Source organism: Colobus angolensis, unplaced genomic scaffold, assembly GCF_000951035.1.
Source record: "Colobus angolensis palliatus isolate OR3802 unplaced genomic scaffold, Cang.pa_1.0 Scaffold92, whole genome shotgun sequence".
In the NCBI taxonomy this organism is placed as follows: Eukaryota; Metazoa; Chordata; class Mammalia; order Primates; family Cercopithecidae; genus Colobus; species Colobus angolensis.
In genome coordinates this window covers 966,120-989,111 of record NW_012123154.1, presented here as the reverse complement: position 1 = coordinate 989,111, position 22,992 = coordinate 966,120, and the positions used below count along the sequence as shown (strand labels likewise).

The window sequence follows — 22,992 nt, the reverse complement described above, 5'->3', positions numbered from 1 at the left end:
AAATGCTTCAATGAGCAAATACAAACATACTTGAAACAAATGAAAACATAGAAAACCTTAGTAAATAAATTGAAAGTGTCAGCAAACAAACAGGAGACATGAAGAAGAACCAAATGAAAATTTTAAAACTTAAAAATACAATAACCAAAATTTTAAAAACTCAGCCAAGAGGCTCAGCAGGAAAATGAATGGGAGAGAGGAAACAATCAGTGAACTGGAAGATAGGACAATAGAAATTACCCAATCTGAACAACACAGAGAAAGGAGACTGAAAAAAAGAAAAGTGGACAGATCCTCTGGGGGACTATAACAGAAGATCTAACATTCATGTTGTTGGAGCCCCAAAACAAGCGGAGAAAGAGAATGGATATAAAAAGGATCAGAGCTGGTGCTGAGAAACGGCTACAATCAGAGTCTCCAATGCCATCAGTTTGTCTATTTTGAATGTGTCCCCAAAGTTTATGTGTTGAAAACTTAATCCCTAATGCAGTAGTATTAGGAGGTGATTAGGTAATGAGAGCTCTTCCCTCATGAATGCATTAATGTTGTTATCATGGGAGTGGGCTTACTATTGTGGTAGTGGTTTAGTTATCAGGACAGTGGGCTTGTTATAAAAGTGAGTTCAGCTCCTTGTTGCTTTCTTGTTCTCTCACATGTTCTTCCACCCTCTCACCTTCTGCCACAGGATGACACAGCAAGAAGGCCCTCACCAGATGCTAGCACATTAATATTGAACTTGTCAGCCTCTAGAACTGTGAGAATTAAATTTATTTTCTTTATAAATTACCCACTCCGTGGTATTCTGTTATAGCAACACAAAACAAACTAAGACAACATCTCTATCTCATCAGTGCTGCCTCTTCTGAACACCAATTTTATGATCTCCTATCTAGGCTTTTTTCTGCTACATGTATCCCTGAGTTTCCATTCTAATAGCCCTGGGTGCAGAATAGAAAACAAATTTTCTCCTCTACCTCCCATTTGAAAAAAATCCCCAGGAAGAACTCTGATTGGTCATATGTGGGTCTTTTCTTCTCCTTTGACCAATTTCTGAAACTAGGTGTATGAGTGAGATACTATATATTCATTCCTGTGATCAGGGGTGGAATCTATTAGCAAAAGAGAGTCTTGGATCCTGGGAAAACAATGCTTTATGCCCATGAATCTGCTTTTAAAACATAAAACCAAAATAAACCTTGACTGATCTCCTTCAAATGACTTAATCTTTATAACACAGAATCCTTAAGGAATCTAATAATAGGATTTCTCAACTTCAGCACTACTGACATTATGGATCAGATCATTCTTTGTCATAAGGGTGTGTCCTGTGCATCGTAAGGTGTTGAGCAGCACCCCGGTCTCTATCCACTAGATGCCAGTAGCAGTGCTCCATCTCCCAGCTATAATGATCAAAAATATCTCCAGACATTGTCACCTGGGGAGCAAAATTGATCGTGATTGAGAGCCACTGCAGTGGAGGAAGATGAGATGGGAGAATAGAAGGCATTTATCCAGAAACTATTACCAAAGTAGACATTGAGGAGTGCCAGGAATAAGCAGAAAAACATAGAGGAAGAGAGGGAGGGAGAGAGGGGTAGAGATGGTATTAATAGTACCTCCAGCACCTCCTATATCATCCTCCCATTAGCCCCTTGGCATTGATTAATTTACCGTATTATCTCGTTTTCACTTTGGAAGAAGAGCTAGAGCCCCAGGGCATATGAAACAGAATGAGACATATGGATACCTCAGAGTGTGGAAAGGGAAGGAGAGACTAAGAATTCAGACTCCTTAAGAGAGAAGGTGGATGGTGGTAATTCAGTGTCAGTGGCTATAACCTTAGGGTGCTGGACTGTGCTTCTTTGGTAAAGCACCAGTTGTTATCCACACTAACGAGCGGGATCTCTAGTTATACAGTTATTTTTCTGGGATTTCGCAGACTCAGTATTATCTGATTGTCTTCCAAACCTTGTGAAGGGGGCAAGAAAAGATCTTACTATGCCCACTTACAGATGAAGAAACTGAGATCCATAATAGGAAATACAGACACTATCATATAGGCATTAAAAGTGTGGGGATTTTAATACAGATAAATCATGCTTCAATTTTTGGCTTTGCCACTTACTGGTTATTTGATCTTGTCATGTTACTTAACCCTTTACCTGTAAAATAGAATCAATGCTTAAGTAATATAAGTTTTCATAAGAATTACATTGCCAAATGCATGTAAATTAACTATTATGATACTTATCACTTAGCAAGCACACAGTAAAAGGCAACAAGTATTGTTATCCTGTTATATGTATATGTACATCCTGTTATATGTAATCCTGTTATATGAATATTTCATTTCGTATTTTATCCCTACAATAAATCCGTATGGTAGATACTATTATTAATTCCATTTTACAGATGAATGATAGAGTAGAAGAAAGAAAACTAACATTTGTAGCTTGATGATATTTAACTTCTTGGTACATCAATGAAATGGCTCGGAGTGCAGCCTCTTGAGTCAGACTGTCTATGCTCAAATCCAGTTTTACCATCATCCATGCAACCTCAAGAAAGTACTTAAAGATATTCTCTTTGAACCTCCATTCCTCATCTTTTAATTTTTAAAATTTTGGGCGGTACATAGGCTTATATATTTATGGGATACATGAGATGTTTTGATACAGGCATGCAATGTGAAATAATCATATCATAAAAAATGGGGTATCCCTCTCCTCAAGCATTTATTGTTTGAGTTATAAATAATCCAGAGTCTCCCTCTGTTGCCCAGTCTGGAGGGCAGTAGCACTGATCTCGGCTCACTGAAACCTCCACCTCCCGGGTTCAAGTGATTCTCCTGCCTCAGCCTCCCGAACAACTGGGATTACAGGCATGTGCCACCATGCCCAGCTAATTTTTTTATTTTTTGGTAGATATGGGGTTTCACCATGTTGGCCAGGCTGATCTTGAACTCCCGACCTCAGGTGATCTGCCCACCTCAGCCTCCCAAAGTACTGGGATTACAGGCATGAGCCACTGCGCCTGGACTCCAATTATATTTTTTAAGCTATTTTAAAATATATAGTTAAGTTATTATTGATTATAGTCACCTTATTGTGCTATCAAATAGTAGGTCTTATTCATTCTTTCTAAGTTTTTGTACCTATTAACCATCCCACCTCCCCGACAACTCCCCACTACCCTTCCCAGCCTCGAGTAACCATCCTTCTACGCTCTATGCCCATGAGCTCAATTGATTTAATTTCTGGCATTGTCTTATCTTTAAAATAGACATGATAACTGCATCCAGCCATCTTATTGAGATGAAATTAGATCATTCAATCAATACATATTGTGTGCATGATTTAATGTAATACTCATAATTTTGCAAAGTTAGGAAATATTGCTGCCATTTTTTATAAAGGAGGAAACTAAGGTATAAAGAGGTTAAACTACTTGCCAAACTCCTTGCAGTTAGTAAGCAGGGGTTCTGGGATTCAAATCTAACTATGTTTCTTTGGTTTTCAAAGAGTTGGCAAAGAATTAGGCCGTTTGGGTCAGGGGCTGGGACAGAGATATGGAAGAATGAATTAAGGCCAACTAATAAAGAGCTCTTTGTGCTTTGCCAAGAAACATGAGGAACATGTCAGTCAAAGTGAAATTTGTTTGATAATTTATTCCTACAACAAACCCATAAGGTAGATACTATTATTAATTCCAGTTTATAGATATGTAATAAAGTGGAAGAAAAGAAACTAATATCGGTAGGTTGACGCTACAGCATGGTCTAGAGTTGGCAGTAGGGAACCAGAGAAGGTGGGATTGCAAGGGGGGTGAAACTCAATGGACAAAAATGCAACTAGGTTCTGGCGACAAACCCTCAGAGGTTAGCTATGGGATTGCCAACCTAGTAGTCTCATTAATGATAACTAATAGGGCTTGTCTTGTGCACATTTGTCACCAAAAATCTATGAGGTGTGACTAGGGGTTGCAGTTCAATCACCTCCTCGTCAACGAACATGGGCACCAACTGACCTCAAGCATTTGAGCAATCAACGCTCTGAAATCCCAGATTCTCTTATTCCAGGAAACAACACAATCTAGTGGCTACAGTAAGAAATTCGGGATCAGACAGGGCTGGCCCAGAATGCTTAGTTTCTAGGTGACCTTAGCATACAACTTCAATATTGGGACCTCAGTATAATGGCTCTGGAGTCAGACTACCCAGGTTTAAATCTTGGATCTGCCACTTATTAGCTGTGTAACCTAAGGCAAGCTACTTATAAGCTCTCTGAGGCTCCGTCCCTTCATCTGTAACATGCAGAAGGCAGTTTTACCTACCTGTTAGGATGGTGGAAATGAAATGATATAGGTCATACATTCAACGAATCATTACTAAGAACCTTCTATAAGCCAGGCGTGTTCTGATGGTGACAAGACAGACAAGGTCCCCGTTGTCATGGACCTTGCAGTAAAGTAGGAAGAAATAGAGGAATTACAGATTATTAAAATCACAAAATAATGTCAAGCAGGCATCAAACTAGAGCTGCTTTGGAGGCAGATGGTGAAGTTTGAGCAGAGACCGGCATGATGGTTGAGCAGGGAAAATGGCAAGTGCAAAGGCCCTGAGGAAAAAAAAAAACAGAGTTTTTTGGTTTTTTGTGTTCATGGAGTAAATAAAAGGCCAGTGTGTCTGGACATACTAAACAAAGGGAGGGATAGTCCCAGAGCCAATCAGGGACTAGATCCTGGGAGGTCTTGTCACCCTTGTTGGTATTTTTATTTTTCTCTACTTCAGAAGGGAAGGTATTGTTTTTCAACAGGGCAGTTCTTACCAGAGTGTCTATATCACAAAACAAGCTCTCCATAATTGATATCTATTACCTCTAAGATGAGGACAATGCTGTCTATTACGAAGAGTTGTGAGAAATAAATTATACGATATGTGGAAAGGATAGAAAATGTAGGAAATCCTCAAAAGTGTTAATTCTTTCTCATTTCTGCTCCAACACATTTTGACCTCTAAAGCCACATTTGGACCACAAAACACACTATAACAGATGGGTGTTGACCTGCATTTTAAACTGAGAACAAATTTCCCATACACCGTCCACAAACCAAACCAGCCTTGGCAGTTGATTAAAAACAAATGTAGTCCCTAGTTGAGATGTTGCTACCAGGTTTAAACCTCCAGCTGTCCCTCAAAAAGCAGCAAAAAAGAGAAGAGGAAAAAAAAAATACATGTTGATTGTGTTCAATGGGCCAAGTACTGTGTAATACAATAATGCAGTGTCTCTCCAAATACTAGAGACCAGAGAGGAGATTGTTTTTAGAGTTCTCAGACCCTATATGAAATAATATTGAAGCAGTTGGTGAAAGAGTTCATCTCCTTCCCATCATTCTAAAAACATCAAGGGAAAGTCTCAGGGGGGTGCTAGCATATCTTTAACGCCTCTCTAACACTGTCTAATTCCTCCTTTCAGCAAAGAATGAACCTGCCTCACTCTCAGAGCCTTGGCAGGCAACAGCACCAGCTAGAATTTTAATGGCATTGGCTTCCCCCGCCCCTGATTTTTTTTTTTTTTTTTTTTTGAGACAGCGTTTCACTCTTGTTGCCCAGGTTGGAGTGCAATGGCATGATCTTGGCTTACCACAACCTCTGCCTCCTAGGTTCAAGCGATTGTCCTGCCTCAACCTCCCGAGTAGCTGGGATTAGAGGCATGTGCCACCATGCCTGGCTAATTTTGTATTTTTAGTAGAGATGGTGTTTTTCTGTGTTGGTCAGGCTGGTCTCAAACTCCCAACCTCAGGTGATCCACCCACTTCAGTCTCCCAAAGTGCTGGGATTACAGGCATGAGCCACCGTGCCTGACCTCCCCTAAGATTTTTAAAATAGTTTCCTTCTTTATATAGCAAGATACACTAGTTTGCATATATATCGTAAATTTTAATTTCTAAACAAATGTTAAATATGCAATTTTTTAAATAGAGGGATTTTTACCTGAGGCAGTTTAAATAGTACTAAATAATAGTACAAGTGACAAAAATCATGCATATGGTACCAAAATGGCTAAACTTCAGGAACTGTTCATTTTTTTATTCTAATAGCAACCCTAAGAGGTAGATGCCACTTTTATCTCTAGTTTACAGGTAGGAAACATTGTCACAGAGACAAGAAGAAACTTGATCAAGGTCACACAGGCCTCTTAACCCAAGGCTCCAGAGTTTGGAATCTTATGCTGACAAATCATCGTGTTTGTTTCCAGATTTGAAAATATCCAACTTTAAAAATCTTTATGTACCTCACTTAAGAAGGCTCCAATGACCTGCTAGCTTTAGGAATTTGCTGCCACGTATATGGTTAACCTTCACCTGCAAACACTGAGCAAAGCCCTAAAGCCTCTTTCTAAGTTTCCTATAGCTTCTCCCCTGACAGTGCTGGCTTCAGAGAGAGGTAGAGTGGTACTATAACCCCACGTTGTACAGTAAATTGGTCTTTTAGACCAGTGATACATAGTCCCCAGGAACACAGGGCTGTTAAAGAGAGTGAAGCCTTCAGTGCTCAGGTATTAGGGACACTCTGGAACTTTCCTGGGCAGGACAGCTCATTGCTCTGCCTCACTTAGCCTGGCTCAGCCACTGGATTGCCTACCTGCTGGTCTTCCTGGATATTCTGCTTTTGTCATCCTTGCTGCTTGGCAGAACCAGCCTTATCTGCACATTGATGAGTCATGCTTTCTGTACATTTCAATGTTTTATCCCTGCAGGGAGGATTCTGGTAAGTACCTTCACTCTCATCGGTCTTAATTCCTCATGCCGCCCTCTTAGGACTATTTCTGAGGCTCTTAAAGAAAATTGAACTTTTGGGCAGTTGGAGTACAGTGGTTGAAAAAAAAAAAAAAGGCTCAGGGATGGGGGAAATGTTCTCATGATTATCTAGTTGGATAGAATATTCAAACTTTCTCTCTTTTTCTAGCTTGACAACTTTAGTACCTGGAATGCTCTAAGGTGTAATACACAGAATGTGAGAATCTTGGCCTCTGATGCTGTACAAATTAAGGGAAAAATGACATCTGATAACTATTTATTCAAACACGCATCTGATGTCAACTACAAGTTACTGTTATTATCTCTTTTGGGGCCAATTCTCATGTATGTAATGGACGGCATTAGACTTTGAGTTATAAAAAGCTGCATTTGCATTCCAGTTTGACACTGTGTGTGACCTTAGACTTTTCACTTCACGTTTTTGGACTCAATTATCTTACCTGTAAAACGGGGGGATTGAATGGAATCTCTGTGAGTCCCTATTTCTTCAACACTAGAAAATAATGGACACATGGCTTGCTTTTTCTGTGCTGTAAATTTCTCATCTATAAAACAGGCTTATGACGCCAGCCCTGGCCACTTCACATGGGTAACAATGAGGATTAAAATTAAATGGTGTACATGGCTATACTTCATTCGGAGTAGAGTTCTATCAATTGTGACGTTTTACTATGGAGCGAGGATCACTGGCTGATCAATGCATGTCCTTGGTTGCTAGTAACAGACACCTTCTCTGACCTGACTGATGTAAACAAATGGATTGTTTTTTAAGTAACCTTCAAATCTCTACAGGTCCTTTTCTGGACAGTCCTTATGTGTTTTCATTTTGTGGATTTTTTTAAATTGTAGTAAGGACATTTAACTTGAGATATATCCTTTGAACAAATTTTTTAGTGTACAACACAGTATTATTGACTTTGGATACAATGTTGTACAACATATTCCTAGAACTTATTTATCTTGCATAACTGAAATTGTATGCCTGTTGACTAGCAACCACCCATTCATTTCCTTCTCCCACTAACCCGTGGCAACCACCATTCCACTCTCTGCTTCTATGAGTTTGGATATGTTAGATACCTCATATAAGTGGAATCATGCGATATTCATCTTTATGTGACTGTCTTGTTTCACATGGTGTGATGTCCTCCAGATTCACCCACATTGTTGCACATGGCAGGATTGATTTCTTCTTGAAAGGTGAATAATTTTCCACAGTATGTCTATACCACATTTCCTTTCTCCATTCTTCCACTGCTGGACATTTAGGTTGTTTCTGGATCTTGGCTATTGTGCATAGTGCTGCAGTGAAAATGTGGAGTGACAACATGGGGCTCACAGAGGAACAGGAAGCCATGGATTTGGAAATGCTCAGGAAGCAAGAACCACAGCAATAGCCCTGGAGCAAATGAGTCCTGTGCAGCCATCCCCACCAAGATGAAGGAAATCCAAACTCTTCTGCTGCCCTTGTCCCTCACTCAAGGTTCTAAGTTCAAAATGACAGCCTGGACCAGGCGCAGTGGCTCACGCCTGCAATTCCAGCACTTTGGGAGGCTGATGTGGTTGGATCACCTGAGGTCAGGAATTCAAGACCAGCCTGAGCAACATGGAGAAACCCTGTCTCTACTAAAAATACAAAATTAGCCAGGTGCAGTGGCACATGCCTGTAATCCCAGCTACTTGGGAGGAGGCGGAGGCAGAAGAATCGCTTGAACCCAGGAGGTGCAGGTTGTGGTGAGCCGAGATTGCACCATTGTGCTCCAACCTGGGCAACAAGAACGAAACTCCGTCTCAAAAAAAAAAAAAAAAGAAAGAAAGAAAAGAAAAGAAAAGAAAAGAAAAGCCTGTAATTGACCAAGCTCAGGACACTTGCTCATCCACCTCTGACTGCCCTGGGCCAAGGGATCTCTCTCCTTTGGGTTCTGTAATGGGGTGGCAGGCACCTGAATATACTTTGTCCAAACCATACCCAGTGGGGAAGAATCCCTCTCCAAAGGGAAACCACAATCTGTTAGGAAGGAGAAGAAGATTCTGGGCAATCCCTACATGCAAAATAACTACTACCCAGAGACCTATTAAATGCTAAATAATCATAATGTGTCACCCTCAGACAAGGTTTTTGTTTGTTTTTCTCTTCATTATTACTGTTTCCCCACCCAACGGGGAGCAGGTAATTTGGTGACACATTATTGCTGTGTTTTATTTCCTCTTCTTCTTCCTCTTCTAGCCCTCCTGCTCCCCTTCTCCTTTCTTATTCTCCCTTCTCTCCTTTCTTTCCTCTCTTTTCCCTCCTCTCGTCTCCCCTTATTACCCTCCCCTTTTTTCTTTCTTCCCCACCCAACTCCTGTTACTTTCCAGAGCAAAGTGAGTCTTAAGGGATACACAGAGGCCTCTCACATCTCTCTGAACCAGAAAGAAAAGGCTTTTCCTGATACATCAACATCCTGGTCATCACAATCTGATTTTATTCTACCATACATGCACACATGCATGCACAAGTGTGCAAACATATTCATACATATACATACACATACATGCACATGAACATATACATACACACATACCCCTAACTCTTGCCTTCCCCTTCCTCTCAGGACCCCATTTCCTTCACTTCATCTACAATCATTCTTCATATCCTGATGAAATTTACCCAGGTGCAGCTTGGATTCTTTGTCCTTTCCCCCTTGCGAGGCAGGCAGGCAAGCAATTGTGGAAGTATTCCCATCCTGCTCTGCGGCTGCCCCTGACCACCTTGAAAAGTCAGTGACAAGCAACAAAAGGCTCTATCCAAACTCAGTAAGAAATGACGTGCACCTCAAAGAACTGTTGTGAGTGATTGCTACAAGAGCTGCTCAGCTGTTCACCAAGACATCCTCAACAAGAAGGCACAAGTGTGGAGTAAAACAAACAGCAGAAAAACACGACACTATCGTTCTTATTGGAAAGCAAACAAGAGCCCGCCGTCAAAGACAAACTGGTAAAAGCTCTAGCAGAGCAGGCCAAGGTCAGTGGAGAGCTGGGAGCATCAGAGGAAAATATCAGGTGCCACTTTGACAGCCTAATCGCAGGGAAGCAATTGTCTTCTGCGCCAACTCCAAAGGCTGAGCTTCTAAAGAATTGCAACGCCACCAGGAGATGTTAGTTTCAACAATTGCTTGTAATAACATACTTGGCCAAGACACACTGCACAAGACACGTTTTCCTACATTTTATTATGATAATTTTCAAGCAGACATAATGTTTCCACTGAAAACCCATCTACCCATGACCTAGATTCTACCACTAATATCTCCTTGCTTTAAAGTATATCTACCCCTCTATCCATTCTTCTAGCTACCCATCAATCCTTTTAATTTTTTTTTTTTTTTTTTTTTTTTTTTTTTTGAGACAGTGTCTCGCTCTGTAGCCCAGGCTGGAGTGCAGTGGCATGATCTCAGTTCACTGCAACCTCTACCTCCTGGGTCCCAGTTCAAGCAATTCTCCTGCCTCAGCCTCCTGAGTAGCTGGGATTACAGGCACGCACCACCATGCCCAGCTAATTTTTGTAGAGATGGGGTTTCACCATGTTGGCCAGGCTGGTCTTGAACCCCTGACCTCGTGATCCACCCACCTCGGCCTCCCAAAGTGCCAGGATTACAGGCGTGAGCCACCGCGCCCGGCCTATTTTTTGTTGCATTTTAAAGTGGCAGGCATTCGTACACTTCAACCCATAACCTCAGCATGAACTAGATTTGTTTACAGTTCACACAGGAGATATTTTTGACCCCCAGAAATAAAACACGTGGGTTGGGGGACAGAGAAAGAGATCTACAGTTGAAGCATGGAGGATTTTTAGGACAGTGAAACTAGTCTGGATGATACTATAATGGCGAGTACATGTCATTATACATTTGTCCAAACCCATAGAATGTACAACACCAAAAACTAATGCTAATATAAACTATGGACTTTAGGTGACAGTGATGCGTTCACGCGGGCTCATCAGTTGTAACAAATGGACTGCTCTTGTGCAGGATGTTGATAATAGGGAGGGCTATGCTTGTGTGGGGATGGAGGGCATTTGGAAAATCTCTGTACCTTCAACTCAATATTGCAGTGAATCTAAAACAACTCTAAAAACCAAAATCTATTTAATTTTTTAAAATAAAACATACAACGTAAATCTGACAGGACTAGTAAACTGGTATCACTTGGGCTGAATTCAGCTCACAAACAAACATGCAGCCTGCCTGTCGTTGATTTCCATTCCTCCCATTGTGGAATCCCAACTTTTCTTTCAATAAATGGTCCACGTCCTATCACAGTGAATGTGGTTTGGGAAGAACTTACCCCTTCTCTTGGCTTTGTCACTGGACACATGAGACACACATTGCAATCAGTATATATATTTTTTGTTGGCTACAGAAATTTAACTCAAACTTGTGAGTTTAGTTGAGATGAGCCCCTGACCCAGGTTGGTTCACCAGGGGTCGTTCCTAGGACTTTTGTTCCAATTTTCTTTTAGTTCTGGTTATTAAGCTGACAGGATAAATCTAGGGATGATGGTGTCCATCTTTTTATTATATTGCAAAAATCTGCTTAAGAATGCAGCTAATCAAGGCAAAGCAGAAGCCATTGATGGAAAAAGCCAGGTATGCTTTTGCACCTGAATCAGCCAGGCCTGCAGTCAGGCAAACTTCTATACTTTTCAGTTATAAGAACCAATACATTCCTTTTTAAAACTAAAATTAGTTTAAGTTTTTCTTCAACAATTTCAATAAAAAGAGTCCTGGGGAATACACGGTTACTAAGGGAGCTGAGCTGGGATTCAAACCCAGGTCTGGATTTAAGCCTCAACAGTTGACAGTTACACTACTTGCACTGCAATTAGGTTCTGCATTGAACATTCCAGGATGGACGCTTCCCCTGCCAGGAGGTGATCTAAATACAGGAAGGGCAGATAACAGATAACCTTTGAATGTCAACACAATGTGGTAAGAGATGTTTCAGGAGAAAGACTGTCCACGTGGAAGGTAAATGGGGATGTGCAGGTCAGGAAAGACTTTGAGGTCAAGATTATCCTTTAAAGGAGTCCTGAAAAGCAGGAAGAAACCAGAGGGCAAGCTACAGTCTGTGGGAAGTGGGAGGACAGAGGATTCAGCCAAGTGAACCCAGTGTGCTACAAGCCCCATTTCATCAGCCCTTCCATCTAGAACAACCTTAATCACAATCACTGTGTGTTGCGTTTCACTTCCTATCAATGTATCTGTCTATTCATCTATTTCCATCTCTCTGTGTCTCTCTTCACATCTCTGTCTCTCTAGCTGACCCTTTACTCTCCTTCCCTCCTAACTCCCTTTCTCACTTTGCCTTTCCCTCTCCCTCTTTCTTTGCACATACACTCTCCTAACTTCTGGAATGCAGCCCTCTCCATCATCAACACCACCCTAGTCCAAGTCACTATCATTTCTCACATATCCAACATGACAACCTCAAAACTCATCTTCCCACTTCTATTCTTGCCTCTTTTCCATCAATTCTCCACCTCCCTGACATAGCAAGCACTTGAAAATGCAAATATAATCAGAGCACTCCCCTGCTTAAGACCGCGGATAAAGACCAAACTTCTCCCCATAGCCTACAAGACCTCACCTACTCTCTAACTGCATGGATCTCCTTGTACTGCACCTACACACACACACACACACTCTCTCTCTCTCTCTCTCTCTCTCTCTCTCCCCCTGGTCTCCCACCTCCTCAAAGAGTTCTTCTCACTCCCACCCCAGGGCCTCTGCACTGCCTCTTTCTTCTACCTGGGATGTTCCCCTCACCCCTAGATCAACATCCCTTCACCTACTTATCCTTCATCCCTTCATCCTTACTTATCCTTCACATTCAGCTCAAATATCACTTCTTCAGAGAAGCCTTCCCTGACTGCCAGACTACATAGAATTTTCCTTGACTCCGTGGTGCATGCTGGCTCATTCTTTTCACTTTTTTTATAGCCCTTATCCAAGCCCCAACCACAGTTGGCTTGAGTGCGCCATTGTCATACACAACCAATCAAGTGGATCAGCCCCTTCAGCAAATTATCTGTGTGTGTGTGAGTGTGTGTGTGTGTGTGTATGAATTGATTCATGCCTATATCTTGCACTTGACTTAAAGATCCAGGAAAGCAGAGATCATATCAACTTTTAAAAACAATTGTATACCCAGAACCTCACACAGTGACTAGCATAAACACTTTTAGTTTGTTACAGTCCCCACTACTCCCTATTGCGTTCCCAACTCTGAGTAAAGTGTTAGTTGCAATTTAAGTTATGTTTATGTTACTGTTTATCTTAAAGAATTATCCCTTCATACCGCTGCCTCTATCAAAGGGTAGAGAAACAGAATCTACACCAAGAGGACCAAGAGTTTCCAGGATAAATGGGAATAGCATATTTCCCATGAAAGTGAAGAATGCAGATGGGTGGGGTGGCTCACGCCTGTAATCCCAGCACTTTGGGAGGTTGAGGTGGGTGGATCACTTGAGATCAAGAGTTTGAGACCATCCTGACCAATATGGTGAAACCTCATCTCTACTAAAAATACAAAAATTAGCCAGGCGTGGTGGCGGGTGACTGTAATCCCAGCTACTTGGGAGGCTGAGACAGGAGAATCTCTTGAACCCGGGAAGCAGAGGTTGCAGTGAACCAAAATGGCACACTGCATTCCAGCCTGGATGACAAGAGCAAGACTATGTCTCAAAAAAAAAAAAGAAAAAGAAAAAGAAAGTGAAGAATATTTATTACCTGCCCAGGCTCACAGGTATTCAAGTGTGAAACTCCTCCTCTAAAATTCTGTATATATTTCTATTATATGTATTTATTAATTCATCTAAGATGTATTTCTGGACACCTACCTGGCACTGCTCTTTGTACTTGGGATACAGTGAAGGGTAAGACAGATGAAGATCCTGCCTTCATGTTACACAGAGCCTACATGACAGTGTGTAACATTTCCTATCACTTACCTATCCTTCCACTAGTCTGAGCTCCTGATGGTTTCAGCACAGGCTCTGGAGCCAACTGCCTTGGATTCAATTCCAACCGGGTGGTCTTGGGCAAATTACTAAACTTCTCTCTGCTTTGGTTTTCTCATCTGTGAAATGGGGCTAATAATTGTACCTTCCTTCCATTGTGATAATGAAGATGCAATGAGTTAAGTCATGGCTGTCTCTTAACAAACCCTCAGTAAATGTTAACTCTTATCACACACCTCTGTCTCCTAAGCAGAACTGGCTTCTTGGATGTGTGACCTTGTAGTCACTCAAGCCCCTATGCTTGGAAGGGCTCCTTGCTTGGTTTAATGCTCTACTCTTGGTGTCTTGAAATTCTTAATAATTTTTGAACAAGAGACCTTGCATTTTTATTTTGCACTGGGACTTGCAAATTATGTGGCTGGTCTTGACCAGCATATGTTATGTGTCCAGTAAAATTCTGTTGAAAGAATGAGTAAATGAATGAATTCAGCCAACCACTGTTGTTGAACTGAGTCTGCCATTGTCATACAGAACGAATCAAGTGGATCAGCCCCTTGAGCAAAATTAAAGGACTTTTGTTGTTAACTCATCCTGCCCATTCCCTGGGACTCAGGAACACTCAAAGCTTGACCTAAGTCTTTGAAGATCTTCTCATCCAGGCCAGGTGCATTGGCTCATGACCATAATCCCAGCACTTTCAGAGGCTGAGGCAGGAGTTTGAAACAAGTCCGCGCAATATAGTGAGACCCATCTCTTAAAAAAAAAAAAAAAAATCTTCTCATCCAAACTATCCATTTTCCAGGAAGCTTGGACCTTGACAAACTGCCAGTGTTCCTGATGGAGCCAGCAGAGGACCCAATCCAATTCCCCATTCTCCAGAACTGCAGTCTGCACCGTTCACACCACGCCCCTCTTTTTCTCCCAGCTCAGCATTCCTGGGACAAAGGCATACCTGGTCTCTTTCATCCCCATTTTACAGATGGAGAAATAAAGGCTCGGACATAATGAGGTCCATCAAGATTTCCCATGCAGCCCAGTCCCTCTGCCTAGTTAAGTCTGTAGTTCTGTGAAGAGTCTCTAACTAGAGCCCCAGAATTCAAACCACTCAAACCGTTTTTGGAGTGACTAGTCATATATATGCTAAATCCCCCTAACCCCAACAGCATTTTGAGACCCTGGCCTGCAAGGACAAGCAAAGGTAAACTCATCTCCCTGCAGGACCTGAGTGCTGAGTCCTTTCATTCTTTCAACGTCTATTGAGAGTCTGCAGCATGCAGGCACCGTGTGAAGCTGAGATACAACCAGGAACAACACAGACAAAAGGCCCTGCCTTTCTAAGAGAAAGTAAAATAAATAAATACAGTGTGTATGGTCTGCTGATGGTGCTATACACTGTGCAGAAAAATTAAGCAGGGAGGGACAGAGGATGTGAATACTTTGAGGTGGGAGAGGAATGGAGATTTCAATAGGGAGGAGAGTAGAGATTTCAGTGGTAAATAGAATCATAAGGGAAAGCTTCAAAGAGAAAAGGACATATAAGCAAAGACCCTGAGAAGGTGAGGAAACAGCTTCCTGCAGCTGTGCAGAGGAAGAGCCTTCCAGGCAAAGGGAATGGCCAGTGCAAAAGCCCGGAAGCCTTATCCATCATTCACAATGCAGAGGGCATCTCTGAAGAGACTAGGAGGGCTTTGTCAGATCACATACATGTCCCCCCACCCCTGGCTAGCCCCAACTTCTCATCTCAGTCTAACCGCCTGCAGACCAATCCAATCTATAGGTTTTTGAACAATTATTTATTGAGCTTCTACAAAGGCCAGCCACTGCTTTATTCATCATTGCAGCTGTGTTCTTGTTTTCTTTGTGTTTGCAGTAGTCATATTTAATCGAGAGAGGTCACAATAAAATTTCAGCATCTAATGGGGTCTGAAATCTCAGCCCTGGCCTCACTGGGCTGGGTCCATGTGACTCTGTAATTTGCCCTTTTGTGGGGCCACGTGCCTCCTTGCTTACTACAGACCCAGCTAGATCCAGTAGATGCCCCCCTTATGCAGACTGTCTGGTTCTATATGCTTTGGAGATTTCCACTCTGCCCTAGAGTGTCCTCCATCCCTGCCTAGGGTAACCCCTAACAAAGACAAGAACTAGATACATGCTCTTTGCTAGTCTTGAGGGCCAGGGGTCCGCTCCATGTTGGGAGACCTGGAAAAGGCTGGGGAAAGCTCAGCCAGTTACTTCTCTCCAGGAATGGATGTGATAGAGGGGTGAGGGGCGTTGGGAAGCAGCGGGGGCGGGGTCTTAGGCTTCTCAGACCCATCACAGCTCTTTGCATAGGCAGCTGCTACAGTCTGTTCCTGCGGATACCTCGCCTGGGTACTCCTGCAGAATCTTTAACTCTCTCACACTCACTCTCTTGAGCCCCAGACAGATCTTTCTCTTTCTCTCTCTCTCTCTCTCTCTCTCTCTCTCTCTCTGTCTCTCTCTCTCTCTGTCTCTCTCTCCCCCTCTCCTAAAGTCTGTAGTGGCCACACCAGGAACCCTCCACCTGTCTGCCCTGAGGAGAAAGGACCACCCACACATTGCTTGGATCCCACCTGCTTTACCAATGCTACCCTTCACACAACCTTCAAGCACTCTAGACAAGCCCCCATGACTCCCAGGTGCGTTTGTGCAAGTTTGGAGTGCCCTGTGAGTGTGGTCTTGTGCACTGTGATGAGGATGCCTGCGTGTTTTCACGGATCTGGGTGTGGGATGGGAGGGCATCCGCGTGCATGAGTGAGAGTGTGAGTACACCGCATGCCTGGGTATTGTGTGTCTTTGTGTGAGCGTGGGCGAGTTTTGTTTGAGTGGCTGCAACATCCTTATCCCTGACTAAAGGGTGGCATGCAGGAGGGGCTTCTCTTAGCCAGTCTGTATCCTCTTCAAACGCACTCCAGTTAGGGGACAGTCCACCAGCGGCCACCCCCAGAGTCGCCACACACACGCACAGGGATGCACGCACCCCTCTTTCCAGAGTCAGCAAGCTCAGCTCCCCTGGTCCAGGAAAATCGACAACCCTTTAGCATCCTCGCTGCTCCAACAGCCCCACCCCTTCCCCCGTTCTTTGCCCTAGGTGTAGAATCCTCTCTCTGGAGATGGACTGGAAGCATTGGCAAGGGGCAAGAGAGGTGGCTGCGAGGAGAGTGGAGAAAGGCAAACTGAGGACACGCTGGAGGAGTGAAGAGCCGCTGCGGGAGAGGCAGATCCCACCCACACCACGCCCCTCCCTCGGGGTTGGAGATGAGGGTAGACTGTTTTCCACCCCGGTCTTCCTTCGGGGTTCCCAGATCTAACTGCATCTTCTCCCCTGAAACTGGAGCCAAGCGAGGCAGCTGGGACCCCCTCCTCTCCCGCATCCCTCCCACCCCACACAGACTCCGCGTCCAGGCAGCCGCTGATTGGCTGCGGGGAGCGGCGTCCCAGCCCCCCGGCTTTGAGGCGGGAGTGGAGCGGGTCCGAGGTGGGAGGCGCACAGACGGGCTCCGGGAGCCCCTCCCGAGGCCCCGCGCCGCGCGCCCCGCACCCTGCGCCCCGCGCCCTGCGGGAGGGCTGAGCCGGGACTCCAGGCAGGCAGGTGCGGAGCGAGAAGAGGGGATCACGGCCAAGGATAGGAGCCAGTCCTGCGGTGAGAGAGGCGCTGCTGCTCCAGCTGCTGCCTCCGCCGCCGCCACCACCGAGCCGGCGACCAGAGTAGGGCTGGCAGGCCGGGCGCGAAGCGGCGAGGGGAGCGAGGGGCGCGCTCATGGAGCACACGCACGCCCACCTCGCAGCCAACAGCTCGCTGTCTTGGTGGTCCCCTGGCTCGGCCTGCGGCTTGGGCTTCGTGCCCGTGGTCTACTACAGCCTCTTGCTGTGCCTCGGTTTACCAGGTGAGGGGCGTGGGGGAGAGGGAGGGAAGCCAGGAACCCCAAGTGCCGGGTAACCCTGCCCAGAATCCTTCGTCCTCCCCCGTGCGTTCCCTGGCACCCCCTCGGAAAAAGTTTAAGCTTTAAGGTCAACTGCGGAGATTTCCACATGGGGGAAAGGAAGTTGCTGTGCCCTGGCTGGGGACCGTGTGTCTGTGTGTGTGTGTGTGTGTGTGTGTGTGTTTCATGACTGTGACGGCGGGCGATGGGCTTGGCGTGTGAGCGTGGATTCGAAGGTGCATTTGTGCGCGCGTCTGGAGGGGGCGGCTTTCATGGGATCGGGGCGTAGAGGGCTATGTGTGTGTTTGGCTTGACTGTATGTTCTGGACAGAAGGCTTCGCAGAGGCTGCCCTTCTCCCGTGGCCCAGGCACGTCCATCCTACTTGGGGCACCTCTGCCCCTCTGCCTGACACGAGATGAAGCTGGAGACCCTGACACTGAGCACTCTCTTGCTTGGTGGGGGGCGGGGGGGAGGCACTGGGATGGAGAAAGGATGCCTAGCAAGAAAAGGGTCTCCCAGCTGGCTAAGGAGAATCAGGGGTTGGCTCTGGGACCGTGCCCTGGCCAGGGCAAGGGTGCAGAGACACACAGTGCAGCCTGCGGTGACTGCCACCTCAGGGGGTCACAGTCTCCTTGAGGACATGGCTGGCCCCCTGGCTTGGCCTCCAGGTTTACCCACCCTGGGCAGCTCACGCTGCTGCGGATGTCTAGCTGGTCTCACATCTTAATGTCCTTTTCAAAGTGTGGCTGAGACTTGTGCTGAATTCCTGAAGAGAGCTGAGCTGCCGAGAAGGAGGGAGTGCTTGCCTGGGCTGTGTGCAAGAGAGAGGGAGAGAGAGAGACAGGTTTTTTCCTGGGGCTCCAGCTTTGGGTGGACCCTCCTCACAGGCAGTCTCGGTGGCAGATAGATTCCTAAAGATTACTTGCATGCAGAGAGGAGAGAGGGACTGAAAGAAGCGGAGATAAAGAGAGAAAAATAATCCAGTGTACACCCTAAAATCTTAGCATCATTTCCCCAGTCATCTCTTAGTCTGCGAACCTTAGCATCTTGCTATCCTGGGAACTTGGGAGCTGGATTTCTGAGAGCCTGGCTGAGATTTCCTTTCCAAAACATTCAACTTGGCAGTCAGGGCCCCTGATGAGATTGTTTCAATAAATCCCCCCTCTCAAATTTGGCAGGCATGAGAAACCGCAAGTTTCCTAATGTGTGAGCCTCTCTCCCCCAGTCAGTGATGAGGCTTTTATTCCTAACTAATTGCCCCGACTGCCCTAGGAGAGCAGGTCAGCCTCTGATTTGCCCTGCTGGGGTGGTAGCACATGTCCTGTAATTACCTTGAGCTGGGATTGATTTCAGTCCAGGTTCTACCTCCCCTCTTCAGCCCTTCAGAGCTTCTCTCCCAAGAGCACTGCTTTCGGAAATGAGTTTTTGAGGTTGGTTATTTGGTGATGCTTGCTGAACCGGAAAAGTGTCAGAACCTCTTTCCCCCTCAGCATTCCCATCAGAACGCCCCCCACCCCACAATCCACCCACCCTTGCACCTCCTCTACCGAGTGAGGTAGCCACTCACTCACTATCCCAGGCTTTTCTAATGAAACCATTTAAGGGACAGAGACAAAGACAAGCAGAGGTTGACCCTTCAAGAGTTCAAAGCAGACACAAGAGGATGAAGAAAATGAGGAAAAGCTTAGACCTTCAAAGATCTCGAGGTGGAAGCCAAGGTACCTCACACCTTCACATCCCAACTCCTATGCCAGCTGGGGCCTTCCTAACGCACAGCATTGACATCTACCATATGCCAGGCACTGTGCTAGCCGCAGGCTTAGCCCAGAGCTTGAGAACTTAAAAGCATGAAGCTAGGATTAGGATTTGGCTGTTGTTGATGTCTTCGTATCCTCAACTAATAGTTTTGGCCACTGTGGTATGCCAAGTATTAACTGGGTGCCAAAAGGACACAAAGACTCCTAGGATGCAGTCTCTGAGTTCCAGGAGCTCCCAGATGGAAGCGCATGATTCCAGAGGCAGAAGATGGATGCATAAGGACCTAGCAACCTAGAGAAGAATGGTTGGGGAGGCCAGGCTTATCCAAAAGTCTTGGTCTGTTAGCAGTTTCATTAACAGCCCACAAGGCTAGTTCAAAGGTGAATTCTTTAAGTCATTCTCTTAAAACCATAAGGGGAGACAAGTATGTCCTGGCAATGAAGAGTGAGTGTTAATCCGGGTTCTGCTGGGGTTAGGTTGCAGGCTTTTCATGTCTCTGTGCCTCAGTTTCCACAACTGCAAAATGGGAATTATGAGAATAGCTATCCCCTGGAGTGGTGTTGAGAAGTAAGGATGTTGCTGGAGATGATGGCACAAGTGAAACGCTCGCCTTGGTGCCTGACCTTCATTGATTGACACTGCAGTGCTGCAGTTATAGTTATTATGAAGCCGATCAGGTTGTAAAGAGTGGGGTCTGCTTGATCAGCCCCACCAGTGACCAGAGGAGGGACTGAGATACACAGAATAAAGCATTCAGGTCAGCATGTAACTCCGCGTGCTGAGCTCACCACAGTGGTCCCCACCCATCACCTCCCCTCCCCAGCCACCAGCAATTAGCAAACCCTCATTACTCCACCACTGACTGGGAGACGCAGCTTTGCTGGGTGTGGAGTAACAGACCGCAGGCCTTGCTCATATTGTTGAAAACTGAGATTTTAAATGAATCACTATTCCTGGCAGTGGACTCACCCCAAGTTTCCCAAATTCTCGCAGTAGTGGTTGGAGACGTGGGTGGGAACTGAGGGATGGATGGGGAGCACCTGAATGTTTAGCAACAGCAGAGCTAGTATCACAGGAAAGTGGTGGATGTCTCTGACTACCTTCACTCTCTAGGTTGGGAGGAAGAGCTAGGGGATTGCCCTAGACAGTCTAATTTTTAACTGGTTGGTGTAGGATCGAAGGAATTCTAATGCAAAATATGGGTACAGCTTTACCACTTAAGAACTCTTCACCTCTCTCCACCATAATTTTCCCCATCTGCAAAATGGGGGTAACAGCAGTACCTGTTACCCACACAGGTGGTATATATTAAATAAGATCATCTACGTAAAAATGACTTAGCACAGTGCCTTGTCTGAGAAAAGCACTTATTCCTCACTCAGTGACTTCTCCATACCGGATCTCTGTCACCTATATTATTGCACTTAATCCCTGCCACACCTCTGCGACCTATGCCTGTCTTCGAACTCATTTTACAGCGAACAAACTAAGACTCAGAAAAACGGAGCATCTTTTCTATGGTTGCACTGTCAGGTCAGCATGCAAACATACTGCCTTATTAAACAGTGCAATAAAGCAAGCAGTGCAATTTCATTCTATGGCTTTGCCTTCATTACTGCCAGGCAGTTGTTTGAACTAACCTCGGTCCCTCATTTCTGTGCTCCGTGGAGAAAATCGGTGTCCCACCTGTTCCTAAAACTCCACTTCTTTCACTCTTTCCTCCTCCTTTCTAAGTAAGCAAGATGTTTCTCACTTCTCAAGACACACAACATAAGTCAGCGGAGCCGAAAAGGAAGGATTGGGACACTCATTGGGCCAACTGGAATGAGACAGTGCAAAAGAGACAGCAATGCAGGAGAAAATGATGAACTTGAGCCCCTGGGGGAAGAGAGTGAGAGGGAGGATAGGTGAACCAGCTTGGTAAGGAAGGAGCAGCATGAAATTAAACTGAGACTTGAGAGATTTTTTAAAAATTACCTTCTAAAGAGTGCCATGGATGTGCAGAAAGACAAGGTGATGAAAGAGATCATGGTTTGAAACTGAATGCTGCCCAGCAGAAGGATGCATTTCCGCCACTGCCAAGTGAGGATGATAACATCTGTAACATCTGCCTTTGAGGGTTGGCGCAAGATGAAGGCAGATGATGAGTCTGTAGACTGGCAGATAGTAAATAAGCCTGATGCATGGTAGTTACCATTGTTGTTCACTAGAAGTAGAAAACTGGTGACCTGTCAGCTGGACTGAGGCCTGCAGATATGTTTTCTTTACCTTGTAAACATTTTTAATGAGAGAAAAATGGAATAAACAGGTTAAAGGACATACTCTGGAGCTGGACCTCTGGGGTCTGAGTCCTGGCTGTGCTGCTTACAAGTTATGTGACCTTGGGCTAATGACTTTAACCAGTTTGTGCCTCAGTTTCTCTGTTTAAACTGGGGGTGATTATAAGAATAGTCTACACTTCATAGGGTTGCTGTGAAGATTAAACGGGCTAAGCACTGAGCGCAATGCCTGGAATATGGTAAGCACTCTAAGTTATTTTTTCATCATTTAAAAATTAGGGAAATGTCCCAACTCACTTTGTGACACCAGCTTTATCAAAACCGGACAAAGACATTACAAAAAAAGAAAACTACAACCAAATATTCCTCATGAACATAGACACAAAAATCATCAACAAAATATGAGCAATTTGAATCCAGCAATATATAAGAGGAATAACAAGTCAGAATCAACTTGAGTTTATCCCAGGAATACAACACTGGCTCAACATGTGAAAATCACTCAGTATAACTAATCATATTAACAAACTAAAAAAAAATTTAAAGCCATATAATCCATCTCAATAGATGCAGAGAAAGCATTTGACAAAATTTAACATCCATTTGTGATAAAAACTCATCAAACTAGGAAGAGAAAAACAACTTATTTAACTTGATAAAGGGCATCTATAAATAATTTACATGTTACAACACATTTAAAGATAAAAAAACTGAATGCTTTTTCCCTAAGATCTAGAACAAGGCAAGGATGACTGCTCTCACCACTACTATGAAACATCATACTGGAAGAAGTCCTAGCCAGTGCAATAAAGCAAGAAAAAGAAATAAAATTTATACAGAAAGAAAGGAATTAAGTAGTTTTGGTTCACAGATGATACAATGGCCTTCCTAGAAAATCACAAAAACTCCACACCGAAAAAACTCCTATGAACTAATAAGTGAGTTCAGCATGTTTGCAGGATACATGGTCAGTATGTAAAAACCTATTGTATTTTTATATACTACCAGTGAACAATTTGAAATCAAAAATTGGAAATTTTATAAAATAGATTTCCAAGTTCCCTTAAAAACACCAGAAGAATTGACATTAGATTTGCATGCCCAGAAGGCAGCAATTTTCTGAAGCTAAGGAATAGCTGCTTGCTTTATTTTATTTTTCCTTTCTTCTTCTTCTTTTTTTTTTTTTTTTTT

General features: G+C 44.3%; 1 protein-coding gene and 1 pseudogene across 1 annotated transcript in view; one reads left to right on the top strand and one right to left on the bottom strand.

Annotated features, from left to right (window-relative positions):
• LOC105504496 overlaps nt 1–17,602 on the bottom strand; it is a 103,470-nt pseudogene extending 85,868 nt beyond the window's left edge.
• Nucleotides 17,303–22,992, top strand: part of GPR139 (G protein-coupled receptor 139) — a 42,584-nt gene continuing 36,894 nt past the window's right edge. The window contains exon 1 of the mRNA XM_011931865.1: nt 17,303–17,727. Within this exon, the coding sequence (XP_011787255.1) occupies nt 17,601–17,727 (127 nt within the window). The 5' untranslated portion in view covers nt 17,303–17,600. The remainder of the gene's footprint in view (nt 17,728–22,992) is intronic.